At 38.2% G+C, this 25,754-nt stretch overlaps 1 protein-coding gene across 2 annotated transcripts in view; it reads right to left on the bottom strand.

The window, feature by feature from the left end:
• HLTF (helicase like transcription factor) overlaps nt 1-25,754 on the bottom strand; it is a 33,427-nt gene that overhangs the window by 6,745 nt on the left and 928 nt on the right. Inside the window, exons 2-20 of one of the 2 annotated variants that reach the window (XR_014026604.1) lie at nt 21,086-21,278; nt 19,744-19,910; nt 17,164-17,297; nt 16,952-17,049; nt 16,113-16,187; nt 15,577-15,768; nt 15,341-15,433; nt 15,193-15,226; nt 14,872-14,962; nt 13,456-13,532; nt 13,327-13,371; nt 12,246-12,337; nt 5,151-5,294; nt 3,997-4,135; nt 2,698-2,833; nt 2,200-2,379; nt 1,307-1,431; nt 646-1,043; nt 223-503 (exon numbers count right to left, since the gene is read on the bottom strand). Coding sequence is in view for 1 of the 2 variants with exons in the window: in XM_081329067.1 (XP_081185193.1) it covers nt 871-1,043; nt 1,307-1,431; nt 2,200-2,379; nt 2,698-2,833; nt 3,997-4,135; nt 5,151-5,294; nt 12,246-12,337; nt 13,327-13,371; nt 13,456-13,532; nt 14,872-14,962; nt 15,193-15,226; nt 15,341-15,433; nt 15,577-15,768; nt 16,113-16,187; nt 16,952-17,049; nt 17,164-17,297; nt 19,744-19,910; nt 21,086-21,278 (2,188 nt within the window). In the remaining variant the exon portion in view is untranslated. Of the gene's footprint in view, nt 1-222; nt 504-645; nt 1,044-1,306; nt 1,432-2,199; nt 2,380-2,697; nt 2,834-3,996; nt 4,136-5,150; nt 5,295-12,245; nt 12,338-13,326; nt 13,372-13,455; nt 13,533-14,871; nt 14,963-15,192; nt 15,227-15,340; nt 15,434-15,576; nt 15,769-16,112; nt 16,188-16,951; nt 17,050-17,163; nt 17,298-19,743; nt 19,911-21,085; nt 21,279-25,754 lie in introns of those variants that run through there. The other variant, XM_081329067.1, reaches the window with a different exon arrangement.

Here is a 25,754-nt window from a genome sequence, read left to right as displayed (position 1 = left end):
TGCACTGCCTTAGAGTGCATTCATGCAGAGGCTTAGTAGTTTATCTAGTAGCGAATATTTAGTTTTTTCAAATTCTCATGTAATCGATGAGCTGTACAGACAGAAGTACATTTAAAATAATTATATAACAAAGCTGCCGATATAATTATATATTATATAATTATATAAAAGAACTGCCGATAAATCATCTAAATAACAACTAAAATCAGCTGATACCTCGTTTAACTTTAAATAAATATTATATATAAAAAGGACAAAAATTGTTTCTAGAGCTGCAGATATAATTATATATTATATAATTATATAACAGAGCTGCAGATAAACCATCTAACTAACATCTAAAATCAGCTGATAACTCATTAGTTTAACTTTAAATAAATATTATATATAAAAAGGACAAAAATTGTTTCTAGAGACATTAAGTTCACTGTGAAAGTAATGTACGACAGCTGTCCCCAACCTTTCTTGCTCCGTGGACCAACAGTGGCGGCAAAGTGGGCTACCTTCACATGCTTGCCTGTCACTTGAGTGGCTCAGATCCCAATGGTCCAACAGTGGCGGCAAAGTGGGCTACCTTCACATGCTTGCCTGTCACTTGAGTGGCTCAGATCCCAATGGTCCAACAGTGGCGGCAAAGTGGGCTACCTTCACATGCTTGCCTGTCACTTGAGTGGCTCAGATCCCAATGGTCCCTGGGCTGGCACCTGTCCACAGACTGCGGGTTGGGGACCCCAGCCATAGGATACTGGAGAACATTCACATTAGTGTGAGCAAAAGAAAATAAAAGAACGAAGTACTGTCCACCCATCTTGGACTAATGCACATCAGTCTGAAATAATTTTGTGCAGGTACCTGATGGTAATAACTTGCCTTTTCTTTTTGGATGACTTCACAAATGCACGGCTTACAGAACACATGGGCACAGTGTGTTATCACAGGAAGAGTCAGCGAATCCAAGCAAATAGCACATTCTTCGTCTGATCCAGAGCTTAGAACTAACTTCATCTTCTGTATCAATATATCACGCAGTTCTTCAGAAGTACCTACACATTAAAAAGAAATATTATAGATAGAGCTTGTAAGCTATGTATATATTAGGACTGTGCTTCAGAATCAATTCCAAAGAAGAGCTTTTGGAATTCAGTATTTGTCAGCAGTCTTATCTGATTCTCAAATCACAATGTTTCTTCTGAATTGAAACAATGTACAGCCCTGATATATATGCAGTTACAAATTACCACTCTATTATATAATAGCTAATAAAAAATCAGGTTACATGTCTACTGAACTGTTAAAATGTACTCACTTTCTAGAGAACTGGATGGAGAGATACTGGAACAGAGAGATGGGTGACAGCACAATTGTCTCAATCTGAGCAAAGCACCAAGAACATCTGCATAGTGGGCCAAAACACTTCCCTCAGTAAAATACCTAAAGAATAATGTCGATAGTAAAACAAACTTGTTATAATAGGATTTTGCAAATTCTATTTACTGAATCAAAATTATTGCATTGGAATAGAATTTTGCAAAAAATTTGATCCAGTAAACCAAGCATTCTCTCATTGTTTTTTCACCAGCTCTCATGTCTTAAAACAAGCCTGTTCCCATTATATTCACATTAAGAAATTTTTGGTTTTATCTCTTGAGTGCAATCTAGATCATTCTATATAAATTGTGCTTCATTTTTTAGATTCCACTTTGCTTTATCTTTCATAATGGACACCAATGATAGCACATAATATAATAGATGCATAACATAATACATAATAGATCTTACAATTTCTTTGACACCATCAACAAAAGCAGAAACACATAGGCACATGCATACCCTTTTTAGCAGCAAAAACGATTATAAAATTGAACTAATGAGTCAGTCTAACTAAAGTATGCAATGCAGATAGTCTTCCACTGAAGTGACTTATGACTGTTTTTCACACGTACTTAAACTTGCAGATGTACTTAGAGAAAAGCCCACTTTGTATAAACATACAACCATGCAACAGCTGATTAGAATAAATTAATGTTACTATAGTTTTCATAGTTTATTTTAATCTGGTCATCATTTATTAATCATATTAGCAATGTTTATCCTAAAATATGCAAATGTCATTCTGTATAAAATCTACTTCTTTATATAAATCAGAATTTAATACAGGTAATGGAATTATTTTCCCATTTAACAGCTGGCACTATTTACCTGCTTATAGCAGCTTTAGTCTCATTTTTCACAGAGAGATAGAGGGCACTTTCTTCATCTGTAAGTGTAATATGCTGAATAAATACTTTACGTTCTGGGAGCTTCAAAACTGGCTTCCCATTAACTTTGCTCGTTTTAGTTCTTCGAAGAGTAATGCTCTTAATCAGAGATTGTAAACGCCTAGGAAAATACAGAAATATTCTAACAATCTATAATCCTATCAATCAGAAAATATGGAAACATTCACAAAAATATCACGCACAAATATGGAAATATTCACAAAACAATCTATAATATCAGACATGCCATATACAAAATCGCAAAGCCAGCTCTTGTGCACAAGGTAAAGTTGAATATTTTCTGAATGTTATCTAAACTTGAAGGTTTCAATACTTAAAAGTGTTTTAAAGAATATTTTAAATGCTAAAAGCATTAGTTTACACATGTATTGTGCTAATCTTCATAGAATATCTAGAATATATTAGATGCAGTTTATACTTAAGCCCCCTTTCATCTCCCAAAGTGACAGGCCGCTGGATTGTTCTGTGCCACCACACTCTCTCTGTAAAAGGCTTCAACTTTAAGAAGGAAAGGAGAGACCACAAGTCCTTTAAAGAATTCTGAATAGGCGTGCCTGAAACAAGGACAGAAAAAAAATACGCCGTGCATCACGCTTACTCGGTTTAGGTAAAATAAGTCTCAAGGATTGCTTAACAAAAAAGTATCTCATACTCCACTCCTCATTTAGTGACCAGATTGGTTCCAACACCCAGTCTATGAGAAGGTAGCCTTCTTACTTAGGCTGCCTCACACCACTGTCTGAGCCTTTCTCCTATAGAGATGGTTGCTTCCAAAGAATTGCAAGAATCGAGCCTGTTAGAAAAATGGCCAGGTAGGCTTGGTGAGTGAGCAGGAGAATGAGGCTACCTGAACTGAGGCAGCTTTGCTTGCAACGCTGGGCTGGGCAGGCAGTGAATCTTCCTGAAGCACAGCAGCTTTGTTTACTCTAGTGGGCTGGGTGGGTGATAAGGCTTCTCAAGCTACGGCAGTTTTACGTGCATTAGTGGGCCATCTGGGTGGCTGAAATTGGGGGTGTGGGAGATAGGCAGGTGGGGAGAGTTGCAGCGCCCATGTGGTAGTAAAGTGCAGGGTTTTTTAATCACATGATTCAGGGGGGTGTTGCAATAGTCCTTACGTTGGACACTTGAACGCAAGTCCCTTTGTTCAGCCCCACTGTAATTTAAACAATTACTGAACAAATGTTCAAACGTTGAGGACCACCTGCACAGGACTGAACTACTGAATCTTATCATTCCTCAGATTTGTGGATATGTGTGGCACTTCAAATTTTCAAAGAGAAGGACCATGAACAATGGTTAGGAAGATGCAGCATTCTGTTAAGACAACTGTCCCCAACCTGGTATATACTGCAATATTGAATCTACAGCAGACATGTCAAACACAAGGCCCGGGGGCCGGATCCGGCCCGCGAAGTGGTTTCATGCGGCCCCTGAAGCCATCCTGGAAACATTGAGGGAACAGCCCCCGCTGCCTTGGCCCTGGCCCAGAGACCCTCAGATCTGTCCCACTCCTGCCCAGGACCCCATAGGCACCCTTGATGCGAACGATGTAGAGCTGGCCACGCCCACCCAGTAGGCCATACGCATTCTAGCCACGCCCACCCAGTAGGCCGCACCCACCCTGGCCACACCCACCCGGCCCCTCGAGGGCAACCACAATGCTGATGTGGCCCTCAATAAAATTGAGTTTGACACCCCTGATCTACAGCATAAATACCTGTCAAGATCCATCTTCTTTCTGCATTCAGGTCTAGAACAGCTTTTGTCTGTTGAGCACTTGGATTTCGTATTGTATGACCTTCATCCAACACAACTCTCAGCCACTTTAATTTATGTAAAGGACTGTTATCTCTGGTCTGGAAATATATAGATATATAGATATATATATTAGCCACTTTAGTATTTGAAATGAAAAAAATGCCGAACAAGCATTTGGGGGTGAATTTTTTTTATTGTTGTTGCTGTCGTTATTAAAATACAAAGGCAAATATTTTTTTGTTTTTGACAACTTCATCAGAAGAGCTTTTATGATTTTGCAAAGTGGAAGAGGGAAAATACATTAGCTATTTTGGTATCTGAAATAAATAAATAAAACGTTGAACAAGCATTTGGGGATGAGTCATCTTATTTAAAACACACACAGAGAGAAGGAATTTTGAGAATTTCCCCAGAAGAATGATTTTACAAAGTGGAATACAAGTCATTGTGTGTGAATTAGGCGGCCATATAAATCTATTTATTTAATAAATACAATACAATACAATACAAAATAAAATCTGGAATATTGAAAGTTCTTTTCACTTCTGTAAAAACCATTCTCACAGCAGAATATTAGCAGCTGGATTCATGTTTAGATTACCAGTTCTGTGCCATCCCTACAATTGTCAATACCAGCCGACAGTAGCTGACCTTGTCTGGGCCCAAAGGTCAAACAGGGTCAGGCCTGATTAAAACATGAATGGACAAACTGGAGGAATACATGAAAAAAAGACAATGGCAAATCAATTCCACACAGTTCCCAGGAAAACAACAGGAAGTCAGCTGGAATCAAGCTCTCTTTGAAGAAAGCATTACTTTTTTTTACAATTGTCAGTTCTACCAAGTTATTTTCAGCCTTTTAAAGAAAGAGGTAGGATCAATACAGGTAATATTAGATGAAATCTGGCAGCCCTGTTAGAAAACTATAACCTCCTTAATGCCAAACAACAATGCATGAAGGATTTGAAAAACAAAGTAGCACAATGAAACTACTCCCAGCAGTTTTAAAAAGTTTGAAACTAAATTCAGCATGAGAAAATGTCTTAATTTATATGAATTTTACATTACCCTTTCTTTAAAAAAAAAGCTCTTGGAATTTTTCGGTATACTCACCCCATAGTCAGTAGCTAAAACATTGTACGTTGTTAAGACAATATCCTGCTTGGAAAGTACTGTCAGATCTTTGTTCCGTTCTGAGCCGTAGTAAACATAAGTGTTTAGCTGAATATTTGGATCAACATGTTGGTCAAGCTGGTCCTAAAATGAGAATTGACCAAAAGGTACAACTGGCTGTGCCATAAATTTCATAACCTGCAAATTCTGCTCTAATCCATGTTACATTAAGTTTCCTGGTACAAAAAAAATAAAGCTATACAGTGATAATTATTCACCTAAAACAGATTTATTTGCTGTCAGTTGTTTCTTCAGTTATGATTCCAGAGGAAATGCAATTACATTAGTTTTGATATGAAGAAAATTAAAAAATGATGTGCCTTTCTTTCAAGTATAGGGATTAAGAGATTTAGTTACTTTGGTGAAAGTAGAAACTACATCATCATCATCATCATATCCTGCCTTTTTTATATATAACTGAAAGTTGTTAGGATGCCGAGTCTTAGACTATTAAAGGTCTACAGCTCGACAGTTCAAGACCCGAGTGCCCCAAGACGGTATGAGCTCCCATTACTTGTCCCAGCTCCTGCCAACCTAGAAGTTGAGTCCTTCGGGAGAAGGGCGGTATACAAATAAAATTAATAAATAAATAATAAATAAGTTCAAAAGCATGCAAATGCAGGTAGATAAATAGATAGGGTAAATAAGCATGCGGCAAGGTATCATTCTGAGTTTCACCATACACTCTCTGCTGAGGTGTGATGTCATGCCAGCCACATGACCGTGGAAACATCGCCAGACAATGCTGGCTCTCTGCTTAAGAAATGGAGATGAACACTACTCTCTAAAGTCAGTCACAACTAGCAGGTAAAACCCACAGGGACACCAAGGTGGCAAACATAACTACCAGTCCTATTTTTTCCTCAACAACTCCAATCAAGGTATAGAAATATGTCAGCCACAATCAAGAGAAATGGGAGGCATCAGAGCTAAACTTCAAGTGTTGTTGCAAAGGGTCTGAATACTTATTCCAATATATTTCAGTTTTTTTCTTTTTTAATAAATTTACAGACATTTCTAAAATTCTGTTTTCATTTAGTCATTATGGGGCACTGAGTGTAGATTAATGAGGAAAAAAATGAATTTCAACAACTGTAGAATCTGACGGCAGCATAACAAAATTGACAAAAATGAAGGAGGTCTGAATACTTTCTGAATGCACTGTAAATTATCTTGCAAAACAATATTCTAGTTGAAAAAGAATTTAAAGAAAAAACAGTGTTTTACTTCATTCAATATAGAAAAACCCGCATTCATTTAAGAGTTGCAATCTATAAACATCAAGAAGTACAAACTATGGGACTTCCGGTGGCGGCGCGGCGCCGAAGACAGCCTCCCCTGGCTGCCCGCGGCTCAGCTGTTTGTTTTTTCGCCCGAAACAGCGCCGATCAGCTGTTCGGGCGAAATTGAAGCCCCCTCCTCGGGAGAAGAGGAGGGGGTGAGGCCCCAGGTAGGGGTAGAGTTCTCCGAGGCCGCCTGAGCTTGGAGCTTGGGCGGCTGAAGGATCGAACTCCCCCGAAGCCTGGGTTGCTCCCAGCTGGCCGTCGTCTCTGCTCCGATTTTTTTGGAGCAGAGCCAGGCGTCTGCGAACCATCCCTGCCTGAAGAAAGGACTATGATTTAAAGGAGCAGGCAGAGCGGTGCAAGAGGGAAAAAGGTGAAGAGGATTATTTTATTATACTCTCGAACTTGTTGGACTTTTTAAACTTTAATTAAAAGTGCGTCATAATTGAGGATTAAAAGATGGCGGCTAAACCTCCCTCTAAAACTCTCCGGAGTGGAGGATCCTCGCCGGTGCAACAATCATCACTACAGGCGTTGCACCCTCCTGAAGTGCTGACATCGAAGGATTTGCGAGATGCTCTGGATAAACATGCCCAGGTACTTTTGGAGTCAATTAATCAATCAATTGCTGATAAATTTGCACAGATGGAGGAGAAATTGGAGAAATTCGAGGAAAGAATGGAAGAGAGGATGGAACAGAAGTATAGCGTGATGAGGGTAGACATTTTGACTTCAGTGCATAAAGTGGCGGAATGTGTGGAAGATTTAGATGAAAAAGTGGATGATTTGGCTCAAAGGAATGCTATATTAGAAGTAAAAGCACGCGAGAATGAAAATGTAAGAGGCAAATTGGAAAGGGAGTTAAGCCTTACCCAATATTACCAGATGCAGTTTGCTGTCAGAATCAGAGGTTTAAAAGAGAATGTTAAAGAAGATTTAAAGCAGCTGATCTCTGAGGCTCTCGAAGGGGTATTGAACCAGCCAGCATCTGAAATAAGAGCAGCTATGGACAAAGTGTTTCGGGTGAATTCATGGATTGCTAGACAGAGAAAATTGCCTAGAGATGTGGTGGTTTATTTTGCAAAAAGAGAAATTAGAGATCAAGTTATACAAGCTGCCTATGATGCTAAGGTCGTGATTGCTGAACAAGAAGTCTTGGTTTTAAAGGAAATTCCTCCAAGGATTTTAAGGGGAAGAAAGGACTATACATTTCTTGTGCAAGAGCTTAAGCAAAGAGATATAAGGTTCAGATGGGAGATTCCAGATGGGCTGATGGTGATGTATGAAGGTAAAAGGTACAGGCTGATTACTGTGAAGCAAGCGCGTGATTTCTACAATAATGTCTTAAAAGCAACCCCATTAACGCTTCTGGAAGCTGGAAAGGGATCTGGAGAAGAAGAACAACAAGAGGAGGAAACAGAGGAAATTGGTGCTGGAGGAGATCAAGCTACAATTTCTTTGGATGATCCTAGAGAGCAAAGAGTGACACGTGCTGCCTTAAAACGAGCAAAGAAAATAAAAGAACAAGATCAGCAAAAGCCTTCAGATTCTTCACAACGCATTCATAGCCAAGCTGTGGGAGGAGCACGGCCTAAGGAAGCTAGTCCTATCAAAGCTGTGGTCCAAGAGCTTTTCGAGGATATACATGGCAACTAAATTTTTAACCTGGAATGTTAATGGACTAAATTCACCGCAGAAGAGGAAGAAAGTTTTTCAATATTTAAAACAATTTAAGATAGATGTTATATGCCTGCAAGAAACGCATATTAGAGTTTTGGATCAAAAGTACTTATTGAACTCGAGGCTGGGTACGCAATTTGTTGCTTCTGCAGAGAATAAGAAAAATGGAGTGGTTGTTTATGTTAAAAGTGCCTTAACAGCGGATCTAATCGAAGCAGATAAGCATGGAAGATATGTTATGATTGAGCTGTTGTTAGCAGGTAAAAAGACGCTTTTAGTTGGATTATATGCACCGAATCAACAACAAGCTGACTTTTTTAGTTTACTTCATACAAAGCTTACCCAGTTGGATTATAAATTCTTTATTTTTATGGGGGACTGGAACGGAGTTATGGATGTACAGTTGGATAAGGCTGGAGCCTTTAAGCGCATTCCAAGTCATGCTAGACTGCCTAAATCTTTTTTTGAAATGAAGGATGACCTGGAATTGCGAGATATTTGGCGTGAGAGACATCTGCAGGAGAAGGATTATACTTTTTATTCTGAGAGACACCAATCTTTTTCAAGGATTGACTTTATTTTGTTGACTAATGATTTTCTTTTGAGAACTAAAAAGGTGAAGATCTGCGCAAGAATTATCTCTGATCACAGTCCAGTGTGGTTGGAGATTGATAAGGAAAAAGGAGATAGGCGCTCATGGCGCGTAAATGAGAATTTGTTTAGAAATCAGAGAAATGTGGAAGAATGCAAACAGCGGATGAAGGATTTTTTTGAGAGTAATATGAATAAGGGTACCTCTATGGATATGGTTTGGGATGCTAGCAAGGCTTACATGAGAGGAGTGTTGATATATATGAATAATAGACATAGACGTGCAGTGGAAACTAGAAGGAAAGAACTGGAGAATGAAATAAAGGAAAAAGAAAAGGCTTTGATTTTGAACCCAGAGGATGTGAAGATCAAGGAGGCTATTAGACTGTTAAGAGGACAATTTGATAAATTAATGGCTGACCAAGTGGCGACCAATCTGCGGTTTGCTAGGCATAATACTTTCTGCAATGCTAATAAACCAGGCAGATGGTTAGCTTATAGACTGAGGAAAAAACAAAGGGTATCTAATATAGATAAGATTGAGTATAAAGGAAGGGTTGTGTATCAACAGAATCTTATTAAGGACGCCTTTGTGGATTTTTACTCGAAATTATATACTAAAGAGGACATTAATGCAAAAGATATTGATAAGTATTTGGAGAAGGCTAGCATCCCGGTTCTTACGCAAGTACAAAAAGAGGGGATTAATCAACTGATTACAGAAGAAGAAATTTTTAGAGCTATTAAGGAACTGAAGGTGGATAAAGCACCAGGCACGGACGGCTTGACTGCGGCCTACTATAAAAACTTACAATTAGAGATGATAAAACCGTTAAAGGAACTGTTCCAGACAATCCAGAGGGGGGGAAAGGTGCCTCCGTCTTGGAGAACAGCTTTTATCTCTTTGATTCCGAAGGAAGACCAGGATGCTACTTTAGTTAAAAATTACAGACCGATATCGCTTTTAAATACAGATTATAAGATATTTGCTAAGGTTTTGGCTAATAGACTGATGAGGGTTCTGCAACAGGTGATTCATGGGGATCAAACGGGGTTTATTAGTGGTAGGCAAATGAAAAATAATGTGAGACATATAGTTGATGTGTTAGAGTTTTTGGAAAGGCACAACCAGATCTCTGCAGCGCTAATTTTTTTAGATGCTGAAAAGGCTTTTGATCAATTGAATTGGCAATTTTTGTTGAAAGTTCTAGATAAAATGGATTTTGGGGAAAATTTTTTACAGCCGATTAGGGCATTATATCAAAAACAAACTGCCCGAATCATAGTTAACAATAGCCTGACAGTAGCATGTAATATTGAGAAGGGCACAAGGCAAGGCTGTCCGTTATCGCCCTTGTTATTTGTGTTAACATTAGAGATACTATTGGTTAAGATTCGGAACTCGGAAAAAATTAAAGGGATACAAGTTGGGGATCAGGACTATAGATTGAGAGCATTTGCAGATGATCTGGTTGTTACAGTGACCCAGCCAGAGAACTCTGTTGTGGACCTGATGGAGATAATAACACAATATGGGAAGGTTTCTGGATTTAAAGTAAATATACAGAAAACTAAAATTTTGGCTAAAAATATGACAGTTTCACAGAAGGCTCTCTTAGAAGGATTAACTGGATTTGAGATTGTTAAAAGGGTTAAATATCTGGGGGTGATTTTGTCGCCCTCCAATACAAAGCTATATAAAAATAATTATGAAAAACTATGGGGGAAAATTCAAAAGGAATTGGAGAGTTGGCAAAAATTGCAATTGTCTTTGCTGGGACGGATTGCAGCAGTGAAAATGAATGTCCTGCCCAAATTTTTATTCTTGTTCCAAATGATACCGATTCTTAAGAAAGATTCTAATTTGGAGGAATGGCAGCGAGGTATCAATAAATTTGTGTGGGCAGGGAAAAAGCCACGAGTTAAACTTAAGATTATGCAGGATACTCGTGAGAGAGGTGGCCTTAAACTGCCTAATCTTAAATTATACTATGAAGCTGCTGCATTAGTAGGAATAAGTGATTGGATTAATTTGACGCAATTGAGGTTATTAAATCTTGAGGGCCATGATTTGTTGTTTGGCTGGCATGCATATTTGTTGTATGATAAGAAGGTAGATACTGTGTTTAGGATGCATATTTTAAGACAGGCATTGCTGAGAGTTTGGAAGAAGTATAGACATAAGCTAAGCAGCAAGATACCATTGTGGGCAATTCCAAAACACGCAATAGAAAATATACATGCTGGTTTCAAACATGATGTGACTACGTACAAGGAAATTTTAAGCCTGGAAAGGAATGTTTGGTGTTTGAAATCATATAGCCTCTTGCGAGAAGAGAAGGTTGTTCAAACTTGGTTTCAATATATTCAATTACAGGCCAGGTGGAAAGAAGACCAGAAAAATGGATTTACAATGACTGATGGAAATTTGATAAAGCAGATTAGAAATCAGGGGTCAGCACATATTAAACGGATATACCTTGCATTGATAGAGATTGACTCGGAAACAGAGCTTGTTAAGGACTGTATGATAAAGTGGGCCCAAAATATCCAGGAAGTTATTACAATGGACATGTGGGAAAAGATTTGGGTGAGGAACGTAAAATTTACACAAGCTCAAAATTTAAGAGAGAACTTTTACAAAATGTTTTACAGATGGCATCTAGATCCTAAAAAGCTTGCAAGTATGTATCCGAATTATCAGCCTAAGTGTTGGAGGTGTGGTGATGAAGATGCAACGTATTTCCACATATGGTGGACTTGTAAAAAGGTTAAGGCTTTTTGGATAAAAGTCTGGTGGAATATGCAGAAGATTTTTAAACAGAGGATAAAGTTTTGTCCGCAACTTTTTTTGTTGGGAATAATTGCAGACGCTACAGTTGTGGACACTAAGCTGATGTTGAACTTAATTACGGCGGCAAGACTTTTGATAGGCCAATATTGGAAGAAAGAGGAATTGCCGACCATAGAAGAGTGGACTTTAAAGGTTTCCGACCTGGCAGAGATGGCGAAGATTTCGGCTTATTTGAAAGATCATTCGCAAGAACGCTATATTATGGAATGGAGAAAATGGATTGAGTTTATCCAGAACAAGTATAGGGTTAAGAAGTTTTACGTAGCATTTGAATAAGTCTTCTTTCGTTGTTTTTTTCTTGTTTTTTTTAATTCTAGTTTTTTATATATATTTAATATTGTTAAGGTGTGTCTTTTCCTATATAAGCTAGAGAGTGATGGATTTTAGAACTTATAGTTGTTAGTATATGATTGTTTATGATTGCTTTTTATATATATACCTTGTATTTAGCTCTGGGAAGTCGGGGGGGGGGAGGGGGAGGGTGGAGGGAGGGGGGGAGGGAGGGAGGTTGGGGGGAGGTAGGGGGGAGCAGGGAGGGGGAAGGGGGGTTTCTTAAGGGAAAACTGTATTTTAAAACTTTTCAATAAAAAAAAAAAGAAGTACAAACTATGTAAATTATAAACCTACAATCCAGTTACTTAAGACAGAAAGTGGACAAATTATCAGCGTCCCTCTAACATTATCAACTTCATTTTTCTTTGGTTGTGCAGGAACATCATCTTGGAAAGAAGGAAAAAATACAATTATCAACTTGTATATGCTATGGTACTTATATAGTTCATTTAGTGTTATTCAGTTAAGGACTAAACTACATGCTAATAAGAAGATATTTCTACTCCAAGCATATCATCTATAATCCTACTGATACCTGTTTTACTACCCAGCCATTGAAATTCTTAAGTAATATAAAATGCAGTCATTCATTCTGAGCTATCACTAACTACTAATTTAGCAGTTTTCATGTTTTTGCTTAATCTTCAACAGAAGTTACACGAGTCAAGATAATGTCAATTTAAAATCAAAGATTTACATGCATTCTATTTACATCATTTATATAGACAGCTATAGCTGTAACATGCATCTCTTGATTTATACATTGATGTATACATTTATACAAGCCATTACTTTCCTTATCACAGTTGATGAAAAAGTTAAAATAGTTATACACACAATAGATTCATGATAACGATCAATTTCTCATTGCCTGGATCCTTATCCCCAGCCAGTGAGGCCCCCTAATCATTATATACGAGATGGAAAAAAGCAAAGGACATCTTGTAAATTTTGCTAAAAGCAGTCAGATGCAGGGGTACAAATGAAAACTGGAAGAAGGAATTAAACTACATGCAGAATCATAGCTGAAGTAAAAAAAAAAGAGATTAGTTCTGGCTCATGATTTGCCACTATGGGTAAAGTGGTTGATTAAATAATTATTAAATTCAATAAATCCAGTTGATTTTTATCTATCTCTTTGTAATAAGCAATACCAAGACCTTCAGGATAGCTATAAGTACTATTTAATCCAATATTAGGTCACATATCTACCTACCTAACTACCTAATTTAAACTAGAAGACTCCAAGATCCCTTCAAATTCTGTTATTCTGCAATCCCACAACAATAATCAGTGCAGTTTTAAAACGTATCCTAGTATTATCAGATTTCTAAGGAATCAGGAGAGAAGAAACAGAATGGTGAAGTATCATTACCTAGTTTCCTTTTCCTTGCTCTTGATTTTGGTTTTTTTCCTTTAGCTGGAAAACAAAATACGTTATCACAGTAAGCAAAATTGAAAAGATACTAAAAAAAAATAATAGAATCAAAAATAATTAACTCACTTTTTATTTGTTGTGCAACTTCTTGGTCAGGTTCTGTGTCACTGCTTATTGTGCACTTCAATTTCTTGCCCATAACTCTAAAGCACCGAAAATGAGGGAAGAGGGGAGAAAAAAGTAATATTTTATATGTTTATATCCAACTGTTTTAAGATACAAATTTTACTTGCTCAACCTATAAACAAGCTTGGTGACATAAATAAGACCCATTTGTGGGAGATGGGCAATTAAGAAATTGGATAGATGGATGGATAAAATAAAGTAGTGCTGACTACAACCATCTTTGCCAATCACTCTTTGAGCTTGGAATTGATAGTTGATAGTTGTGCAACTCACTCCCCAAAACTAGATATCCCACCCATTTTACAACAAAAAGTTTCTGTAGTATGTGGCTGTCAGATACTGCTGAATTCTAAACTTCAGTAGTTCTAATAGTATAAAACAATAAAAAGGATATTGTGAGCTGTAATTCATCAATATGCAGAAGGCAACAAGTTTTTTAGGAAGAAGCCAGAGTCAAAATAAATCAGAATATGTAGGAATCCACTAGGTATGTCTGTACTAAACACTTAGCATGATTAACTTAACTCAAGGCTTAATCCAATAATCCAATTTCATGAATTAAGATATCACACCGAACCATAAAGAATCATATAGGTCACTTAATAAACATCTAAATACCTGCCTAAATAAGTAAGAGGTTATTATGGTGGTTTACAGGGCAAACTTTGACGTACAACCGTAACTGAGTCCAAAATTTATGTTGCTAAGCGAGACATTTGTTAATGGATTTTGCCCCATTTTACGCCCTTTTTTGCCACAGTTAAGTGAATTACTGCAGTTGTTAAGATAATAACATAGCTGTTAAATGAATCTGGCTTCTCCAATGTCTTTGCTTGTCAAAAAGTGTAAAGGTGATCACATGACTCCAGGACACTGAAACCATCACATAAGCCAGTTGCCAAGAGTATGAATTTTGATAACATGATCATGAGGATGCTACAATGGTTATAAGTGTGAAAAATGATAATAAGTCATTTTTTTTTCACAATGCTATTCATTAAAGAACTCGATTTTTTTCCAGCTTCTGGGCAAATCTGAATGAAAAAATAACATGCTGCTATTTGTCAAGTCGCCTGGACTTCAAGGAATTGGTTCCTCAGAAAAAAACAAGTTCCTTCAGTGCACTGTTTCCCAACACTGGCAATTTCCGTATGTGTGGACTTCAAATCCCAGAAATCCACAACCAATAGGGCCATTGATAAGAATTATGGGAGCTGAAGTGCACAATCCTGGCAAGTTATTAAGGTTAGGAAATACTAACTTAATGAACAAAAGAGAGGGGTGTTTATGCAATATCCAAATTTTGAATATATTTCAAAACATACACACTTCTTAATAGAATGGAAAAAGTTCTACCTTTTTGGATAGGACTTGGAAGATTGCGAGGGAAAAGAGTCACTTTCCTCTTTTGAACTGGAAGCATTCAGCTGCGAGCCACAATTCAGTGCTTATGAGAAAATTTTTAAAAATGTTTATTTTAGAAGTAAAGCCATTGGAAAACAAACATATTTAATGTAAAAAAATAATTTCTCTAATTCATTTTTAAGGAATTCAATCCAGACTAGGACATGCTTCAATCTGACTTTAATGAGATTTAATTTACATGTTAACTTCACATGAATCTGAGGCAGATCTGAAATAAATATTCTTAAATCAGTACTATTTTGACCAAATTACCTTGTAAGTTGTTTTGTGCAGTAGGAATGTATTTCTAAAAGGTAAAACAGAAGCAAAAAAATTAATTGTTGTTTCTTCTCTTACTTTAAATATATGGATTATTTTTTACTTAAATTCTTAACAGAATGACAGACGATAAATATCTCACCTCTTCCAGTTGATCAATTTTCTTTTCAAGAGGAAGAGGCTTCCCATTATGGAAGTTGGTAAGAATTACTGCAATCATAGTAAGTGTTTTGCCCTAAAATACATTGAACAATTGGTTACCTTTTTTTTTCACAGAAGCAGAGTTGGAATTAGCTTTTCAGATCCCTGTGCAGTGAAGAATCCAAGTTAAAATATTCTTGACAGATAACTAGTCACATCCTCATGCAAAATAATTACCAGTCCCATATCATCTGCCAATATTCCTCCGAGCACATTCTCTGGTCTATTTTTTTCAGCAAAATGTATAATTGTGTTGTAGAAGAAGTTATCACGCTCTTCCCAAAATGGAGGAAGATCCTTATTGTTCTCTCGCAAAATCATCCAAGCTAAAGCTTGCTTCTGGTGTGGAAGTAAAGGAGTCAAAACAGCCTAGAAAATAACAATTCCAGTTTAAATATTTCTTCAGAGCAAAAAGCTACAACCAGCAGCTGTTCATTTTTTTCACTGTCATTTTCTACCTTTTCATCTAACTTTAACTTACTTACAACTAATTACTGATTACAGTCATTGGCAACAAGGTAATGGGCCAGTCACTTCTCTCAGCCCTCGGGAAAAAAAGCAGTGGCAAATCATTTAGAAAAATCTTGCCAAGAAAATAGCATACACTCCTATAGGCTGTTGCTAGCAGTCAAAATTAACCAGAAGGCACACCCCCTCCCAAATTAATGTATTCAATACAGCATTAACCACTGTGACTTATTCAAATTACATACCTTTGCTGCTTCCATTTCACAGGTCTTATTATCTTCTTTCAGATCTTCAAAAAGTTTGTCAAATTCGGTTTTAAGCTACAATGTAGGATAATATGTTAATAGCCTTATAATATCTACATTATATTACTTCACACAATAAAATACACTCAAACACATTCTTCAACTTTTTTATATTTTATATTTATATTAACAGGCCTATATTATATCCTATTTCACTTTACATGGTAAAGTGAGACTGATGGAAGGAAAATACATTGAAATTGTAACTTAAAATTAAAATGAGCAATTTTATACTAATTGTAATTTCAAATCTACTGGGAAAATATTCCAGGCCAAAGGCAAGACAGATGAACACGATTATTGAGGGGTCACGAAGTTCCTGATCAGAGCAAAGTAAACCCTACCACCCTCGACCTAACTCTATTCACCTGATGGCTACTGACTGACAAAATTGTTTTCTCAAGATAGAGGCAGAGCAATTTGGTGTGACCAGTCCATGCCTTTCATTGCTCAAGGAAAGAGAAATAATCTTGCAGCTGGCAGACTTGACATTCCCTGTCCTACTTCTTTTAGCATATAACTCTATAAAGAGTTGCTTGGTTCTGAGAACTGTGGTGGTGCAGTAGTTAGAATGCAGTATTACTGGCTGACTGCCCACTGCCCAGAGTTCGATCCCGAGTGGCACACGGTTTACTCAGTCATCCATCTTTCTGAGGTCGATAAAATGAGAAACCAAATTGCAGGTTGACGCTGCAAACTGCTCAGAGTGCTATAAAGCAGTATATAAATCTAAGTGCTATTGCTATTACTATTTTTATAACAAGCATGAGTCATGATACCTGTTCAGTTGTCATTTGGATAGCACCATGACTTGGACCATTGTAACGGGTTCTACCTCTGCCAGATGTTCTGCCAGTCTCAAAACAAAACCCTGAAACTGAATGCCATTGAAGAAAATGAGAACTAGTAAATGTTTGGATATTATAGTTTTTTTATTTATACGAGAAAGTCCTTCATATTTTGATTAATGATAATGTAAGTTTTAACTCACATTTTCCTGGCGGTGCTAACTTTAATCCATGCATTTTTAGTCTTTCTAGAAGTGCTGGCTTATTCTCTTCTTTTCCCCAAAAGCTCAATTTCACTGCCATGGTGAAAGCATTATTTGCTCCATGAGGAACAACCCTAAAGAGAAAAAAAAACAGCAATGGTATTATACTGCATGTCTGTTTTTCCCTTTGTAGAAAGAGTTCAGGAAAACATATATTAGGGCTGTGCTTATTATTCAAAGGAGCACTTGCAAAACTTATTAAACAGTTAAAGCAGCATATTAACACTTTTTTCAAAGGATTTACACAGCTCTAGACAACATATTTATCCTCTCTTATGTTCCTCTTTTATTATTCCAAGCATAATGAAACAGGCTGAGAAATAGTGACTAGCACAATGTTATCAGCAAGCTTAATTATTTGCTATCTATTGGAATCCAGATTATGCCATTCTAATTTGATATTTAAGGCTGTTCCCCAAAAATAAATATAATTCCTTTAAATATTCCCTGAGTAGTGTAAAAAAAATAACAGTAATAATGAGAAAGGAATTAGCAGATAAAGGGGAAAACTTTTATTACAAAAATTGAGAGAATTTATTTTAAATAACAAACTTCCATGCAAAATGGAAAAGTACTATTTACATAACCTGAACAAAATGATACATACAAACAAATTTAGTTAATTAAAACACAACTATATTTCTCAACAACTTCAAAGTATTCAATTTATGCCTTCAAAAAGACAGAAGTCAGTGCCTAAAATCAGTGAAATGCAAAAATCAACAAATGATAACTGAAATAATAAATGGAAATAAATCTTGCTTTTAATCACTAAGATTAATAATATTCTGTAATATTTAATAGGTAGAACTTACAAAGTATTTTATATAAAATCAAACTTCATTGATGCAACATTTTATTATGCCACGTGATCATTTTATCATATGTATATCATACGAACACACACATAACAAACACGTGCAAAATGATGCTATAAACCAACAGCTAGCATGCCTCAAAGGTAGTTTTTCAAAAGGCAACTGAACTATGTTTTTTCCTTGAGGAAGATGACATTTTGTTTTTCATCAAAGAATCTTCATCAGTTCTGACTTGGGTGTGTGTATGGAAGGATTATATTTCTTTACAGTCACCTAGTCTTTAGCATTCTCTGAGAGCCACTGCGGCCATTTGGGGGTTTATCTGTGCCCTCAGGGTCACCTGAATCCGAATACAAATGGGTGTGGAATCTTCTTGAAATTGCTGAAAGGATGGAGATGGGACCATATCTCTTCCCCCTCTCCCTGTCTACAACACAGTCCTTTCAACAGTTCCAAGAAGATTCCACACCCATTTGCACTCAGATTCAGGTGACCCTAAGGCAGACATGTCAAACTCGCGACGTCAAGTGACGTCACGCAATGTTTCGGGACGGTTTTGCCATTGCTGGCAATGGGGTGGGCGTGGCTTCCGCATGACGCATCTGGCCCGCGGGCCAGCAGTTTGACACCCCTGCCCTAATGGCACAGATAAACCTCTAAGTCAGGGCTTTTCAACCAGTGGTACGGATACCACCTGTGGTACATTGGCACCTGGCAGGTGGTACATGACCATCCTAGAAAAGTGGTAGCAGGGGAGGGGAATGAGCTTAACCGGTGGCAGCACCGCACAAGCTTGAGCGAGAGATGGGTGGAGCTGCAGGGCTCAGCGGAAGCACCAGGATCAGCGCCAGGCTCTAGCTGGAGCTTGGCACTGATCCTGGCACTTCTGCTGAGCCCAGAAGAACCACCGATCAGCTGGAATGTTGCAGCATCTCTGGGGTCTTGTGATTTACATTCAGATGCTTGGCAACTGATTCATATTTATGACGGTCACAGTGTCCCAGGGTCATGTGAAATGACCAAAACCTGTTATAACCACCCAGCAGATGGGAGGAATAAAAAACAAACACCGCCCCCACCCCAGCCCCGCTGTCAATCCTCAACAGAAATGCTCACAACAATGAAAACCTCGGACAGGAGGAAGAGCGCCGCCAGGCTATGGCTTGGGGGGGCACTTTTTTCAGTGCCATTGTAACTTCGAACAGTGACTAAGCGAACAGTTGTAACTTGAGGACTACCTGTACTTCATCACTTTTTTCTTCTTTTTTTGTCATTAAGTTTTTGACACCTTGCTAGGCGACTGGTGGTACTCGGATTTTGCCATATCCTAAAAGTGGTACAATGGGTGAAAAGGTTGAAAAGCCCTGCTCTAAGTGGCCTCAAGGTCTCTTAGACAGTGCTGACAACCAGATGAATGCAAAGAAATATAATCCTTCCATCCATCCCCCCCCATCCAGTTAGAACTCATGAAGCTTCTTGGATGAGAAGCAAAATGTCATCTTCCTCAAGGAAAAAAGTTGCCTTTTAAAAAGCATGTTTGAGACAACCATGACATGAATGACCAAGAATTTCCATTGACAACAGAATGTTAGTCTTCATTTAGAAACTACTAAACTTTTTTATTTTGCTATGTTTAACTACTGGATTGCTGATCAAGAACATTATTTGGGGGGGAGGAATAGCATTCAAAATGAATACTTACCCTTCCACTACTGCCAATTTGTTGTCCATGATATAAGCCAAGCAGGCTGCCAGTTCTTTTTTTATATGGCCTACCTGATCACCATTCACATTGTTTACTTTTACAGCATTCTTATCATAAGGATTATTAGGTTCTCTCTGGAGAGCCACCATTTCATCATCATTGACCTGTAAAATTAACATTTGTAATTAAACCAGACACAAAGACTGCTAAGTTATTCTTAAATGTCTAACCAAGACAGTTTTATCTTTAAATAATGGATTCTATCCAAAAGGCCCTGCTCTTAGTTATCTTTTGTCATCCAATCTAATTTGTGGGATCACAACAGGACCTTGCAATCTTATCTTACTTCATGGATTAATGGTACTGGGGAAGCAGTGTTTAATTATTTAGGCTTTCTAGATAACTGTTAACAATTGAACTGACAGCTGGTTTTCTTGATATTACTTGCATGCTAAAATGGGAATAATCTGAACATTTTTTCAGACAATTACTGATAAGCACACAAATTTTGGTTCACATATAACATTAATTTGTAGCTTAATCCCTATCTACTGATTTGTACAGGATACAATACCATAAATTACAAGCCATATTTACTGGCTTCATATAACATCATAAATTCAAATTAAACAAACTACACCATGTAATGGCAATGCAGAAGATCATTATAGTTGCAAGGAATGTGACATATTCTTTCATGTTAAGAAAAGTTAAGTTTAGAGCTCATTCTGAACTAGCCTGTTTTTCACTCTTGCTTCCTGAACTAAGGAGAAGGGGAGATGGGAAAGAAAGGAAACCTTCACATAGCTTCAAAGATTTTCCTGCCATGAAACTCTCAAGACTTTTGATTTGCATCCCAGAGACAGGTCAGACCTTACAATTTCCTGACTATAGCAGGGCCATGAAGTCATGTTGCCAAGTTTTGCTAAAACTGTGGGATTGTTGCTATTTGTTGGCAGCTTCTGCAGAAAACCCAGTGAGCGTTAGGTGCTGTGGAAACTAGCTGCCCACAGGATATCTCTGCTATTGTTATTAAGGAGCTCCTGGCAGCCTTGGTGTCACCTTTGCTTTGTATGTATGCTATTTACAATATGCTTTTAGCCAACAATTAAGATTAAAAACCCTGTTTATTGGACCGCTCATTGTCTCTGAATCCAAAAAAAGCAATTGTCTGGGCACCTGATCATTGCTCTGACACTTGGAAAAACATACCATAGTTTGTGTGGTCCACGAACTGATCCAGTGTTTCAAGATATGAATAATATTAAAAACAGGGGGGGGGTTCAATCTCAACAAAGCTAGAGCTTCATATCACCAGTTCTCATCATTCCGAACTTACCACACCAGTATAATATCGTAAACCAACCACACTTCCTCGCAAAGTTCCAAATAATACCGCTGAATCTGTATCTTCATCAATCCCTGAAGTAACAATTCCCATAATATCTTCTAAGCTGGGATAAAATTCACGGGTAAAAACATTATAATGCCTATCTCCATACAAAGCAGGATCCAATTCCCATGAGAAGTCTCTATAAAAAGGGGGGGGGGGTGGAAGACAAGTTAAAACAATTTTTACATAGAAAGTTATTTTAGGTCTTCAAGGTTTGGATTTGACATTTTTTTTAAAAGCAAACAATTACTTGGCTAATTTATTCTTCAAGCAGTCCATTACCAAACAATCCCAAGTTCTCATTATTAGATAATTAAATTAGTAATTAGATTTATCTTTCTCCTAGTAACTCATCAGGTACCTTGTTTTACAGGAAATTAAAGTTAGGCTACATCATTACTTGGATGGAAGAGCACCAGGGATTTCTAGGCAAAAAGGGGGTGGGGGGCATGCGGGGAGTAGCTTAGTATAGGAAGCTTACCGTATTTTCCGGCGTATAAGACGACTGGGCGTATAAGACAACCCCCTACATTTCCTGTTAAATTATAGGGTTTGGGCTATACTCGCCGTATAAGACTACCCCTCTTCCAACGCACACCAAATAAAAATTAAAAAACATCAGATTTGATTTTAATATGGTAATTTTAATTCAAATGCTTATGACATGCAGGTGCTTAGTAGGAAAACTGTCACTTATAAACATAAGGCTGTTTGTCATCAAACATGTAAACATAAAACCATTAACAAGGTGTGATGCAAAGAGCTAAATTAGATTTAGTTTGTTGTGCTCACTGCTAGAGGATATAATAATAATAATAAGTTGGAAGGAACCTTGGAGGTCATCTAGTCCAACCCCCTGCTCAGGCAGGAAACCCTATACAATTTCAGGCAAATGGCTGTCCAGTCTCTTCTCAAAAACGTCCAGTGTTGGAGCATTCACCACTTCTGGAGGCAGGTTGTTCCACTGGTTAATTGTTCTAACTGTCAGGAAGTTTCTCCTTAGTTCTAGGTTGCTTCTCTCCTTGACTAGTGTCCATCCATTGCTTCTTGTCCTGCTTTCAGGTGCTTTGGAGAATAGCTTGGCTCCCTCTGCTTTGTGGCAGCCCCTGAGATATTGGATCACTGCTATCATGTCACCCCTCACCCTTCTCTTCATTAAACTACACATATTTTTATTATTTTTTTATTTATTTTAATTCCATTTATAACCAGCCCTTCTCCGAAGACTCAGGGCGGCTTTACAAACTTAGCATACCCAATTCCAGCAACCGTTCCCTATTTTCCTAATTCACTTTTTCACTTTTCCTAATTCACTCTAAAGCTTTCCCTGCGCAGAGCCTTAAGTAACACCAGCTGCCTGCAATTAGTGCAGGTTCGCATCCCACCAGGCTCAAGGTTGACTCAGCTTTCCATCCTTCCAAGGTAGGTAAAATGAGGACCCAGATTGTTGGGGGCAATAAGCTGACTTTGTAATAATGCTGCTTGGGGGGGGGGGTGAAAGCCCTAATAAACAGGCATATACACAGAATGAAGGCTATTGCTAAGCACATTGATTTGTGCTTTAAATTGTAAGCCACCCTGAGTCTTCGGAGAAGGGCAGGATATAAATGGGATTTTTTTAAAAAAAAGACCAAATGGGAGATCCGCTCCAGGTTTTCCAGCCAGCCCGCCCAGTTCCTGAGTCAAATGTGTCCTTAGAGCTAAGCCACTTCTCTGGCTGCTGCCTTCCCCACCTGCCTTTCAAATTGGGATATACTACAGCTGCTCTTCAACTTTAGAAGGAAAGATGCCCAGACCCCAGCCTGTAAAAAATCACAGACTGCAGCTTCTTCTCCAATTGGTCCCGCTTTCCCTGCGCAGACTAAATGGGAGATCCGCTCCAGGTTTTCCAGCCAGCCCTGTCCCTAAATTTTCAGGCGTATAAGACAACCCCTGACTTTTGAGAAGGTTTTCATGGGTTAAAAAGTAGTCTTATACGCCGGAAAATACGGTAGTTTCATAGTTGAACCATTTCTAATTTTCATGACTGACCCAATTTTATGACCTTTTTTGCAGTGGTCATTAAACAATGTGGTAATCAAGTAAATACCATAGTCATTAACAAAACCAATGGATCACTATGGCAACAGTTTTGCCAAAAACTGGAAATAAATGTTTTATGACAAAACCATCATTTAAAACTCATGTGACCACAGTTTGTTGCAAACAGCCATAAATGGAGCCCAGCTGGTGGTCATGGGACCAGAGGAAGGCATGAGTCTTGGAACTTAAATTTGGATCATAAGCACCCCGAGGGAGGGCTGCTTGAGAACTACCTGTAGAACTGTTGTTGTTCCCAGTTGCTGTTCTGTGAACATCCTAGAATCCCAAATCAAAAAAGAAACCCACACCCTATCCCAGGAGGGAATTCTGGAAGCCTCCACCAGACAAATCAGCCATCAACAGACACATAGAAATAAATCACATTTACACACCATTCAAAAGACAATAAAAAGGAAATAAAAAGACAATACCAGCTCTGCAGCAGTCAATACCCAGAAAGAGATTAATATCAAACAATCCAAAAGAAAACAAAACCCTAATCAAGGAATTACCAAAAACAAAACCACACCCATACTAGCACTAACAGGAGAAACTATTACAAGATATATATAAACCCCACATTCAATAGCCTGATGTTATGGAGTTGGATAACTTTCTTTCCTCTTTTTGCTATATATCAAATTGTGAACTGAGCAAGCATGCTAAAAAAACAATGCACTCTCATAAAAACTCTAAGATTATACAATTAGCATAAATTTTATACTAATGCCACTGCTAGATTTTCAATTGACACAATCAACTTTCAACCCTTTTCTATAAATGCAACAGGCAAAAATATATTAAGAGCTAGGCAGTAGAACACGGACTATTTGTTCAGTCTCACTTTGTTTTGAAAATCCATTATTCCCTCAAAAATTCCAGGGGGGTGGAAATCAACTTTTAAAATCTTATTAGCATTTGTTATGTGTCTCCCAGCCACTCTGGGCTGTCTCAGGTTTTAGTTCTTTCTCTACATTTTAACTTTATGAACATTCTGGGAAAAACAATGCATTGATTTGATGACACTTAGAAATCCATCTACTTGTGAGAATGTAGATATCTATGGAGACTCTCAGTCATCCAGGTCATGGTTGTCCCAAAGGTACTTTTTTTCAAAAGCAACCAGACTTTTTCCTTGAAGACGTTTCACTTCTCATCTAAAAAGCTTCTTGAATTCAGAGCTGAATAGTGGAAGATGGAAGGATTTATATTCTTTGCAATCGTTAGCACTCTTTCTGAGAACAGTTGAGGCTACATGGAGGCTTATCTGTGCCTTCGGGGTCACCCAAATAATGTAAATGATGTGGAACCTTCTTGGAACTGCTGAAAGGACTGTGTTGTGAACACCCCCTGTTGAAAGCGCTGTTCAATCTCTTTCAAACCGGCGGTCCTCTCTGTCCAGGATATGGAATTTGCTGTCTTCAAAAGAGTAACCTTTGCCTTTCAAAGGCAGATGGACTGCTGAGTCTTGTCCTGATGGGTTTTTTCTCCTGTTGTGCCATGTGTTTGTGAAGTGGTTGTTCTGTATCTCCAGTGAACAGATCTGTACAGATCTCGCTACATTGTACTGCATACATTTTGCTTTTTTTTCCTTTTCACTTCTCATCCAAGAGGTTTCTTTGATTTTGAATAAATGGTGGAGCGTCCTTTCAGCAGTTCCACAAAGATTCCACATCCATTTGCACTTTGATTCAGGTGACCCTCAGGGCACAGATAAACCCCCAAGTGACCTCAAGGACTCTCAGTGCCAACTACTAGATGACTGTAAGCAATATAAATCCTTCCATTCTCCTCCACCAGTCAGAAGCTTCTTGGATGAGAAGCAAAATGTCTTCAAGGGGGGAAAAAAGTACAGTTTACCTTTTGAAAAAGTACCTTTGGGCAACCATGACCTGGAACACTGAGAATCTCCATAGATATCCACACACTCACAATTGTTGTTGTTAGTTGCGAAGTCATGTCTGACCCATCGCGACCCTATGGACAACGTTCCTCCAGGCCTTCCTGTCCTCTACCATCTTCTGGAGTCCATTTAAGCGCGTGCCTACTGCTTCAGTGACTCCATCCAGCCACCTCAATTCTCTGTCGTCCCATTCTTCTATTGCCCTCAATCTTTCCCAGCATTAGGCTCTTCTCCAGTGAGTCCTTCCTTCTCATTAGGTGGCCAAAGTATTTGAGTTTTAGCTTCAGGATCTGGCCTTCTAAAGAGCAGTCAGGATTGATCTCCTCTAGGACTGACCGGTTTGATCGCCTTGCAGTCCAAGGGACTCGCAGGAGTCTTCTCCAGCACCAGAGTTCAAAGGCCTCAATTCTTTGGCGCTCAGCCTTTTTTATGGTCTAACTTTCACAGCCATACATTGCAACTGGGAAGAACATAGCCTTGACTATACGCACTTTTGTTGACAGGGTGATGTCTCTACTTTTTAGTGTGCTGTCTAGATTTGCCATGGCTTTCCTCCCCAGGAGCAAGTGTCTTTTAATTTCTTGGCTGCAGTTCCCATCTGCTGTGATCTTGGAGCCCAGGAAAATAACA

This window comes from Vipera berus (genome assembly GCF_964194415.1).
Source record: "Vipera berus genome assembly, chromosome: 5".
NCBI lineage: Eukaryota > Metazoa > Chordata > Lepidosauria > Squamata > Viperidae > Vipera > Vipera berus.
The sequence above is the reverse complement of the archived record's forward strand: the minus strand, read 5'-3'. Positions and strand labels throughout refer to the sequence as shown.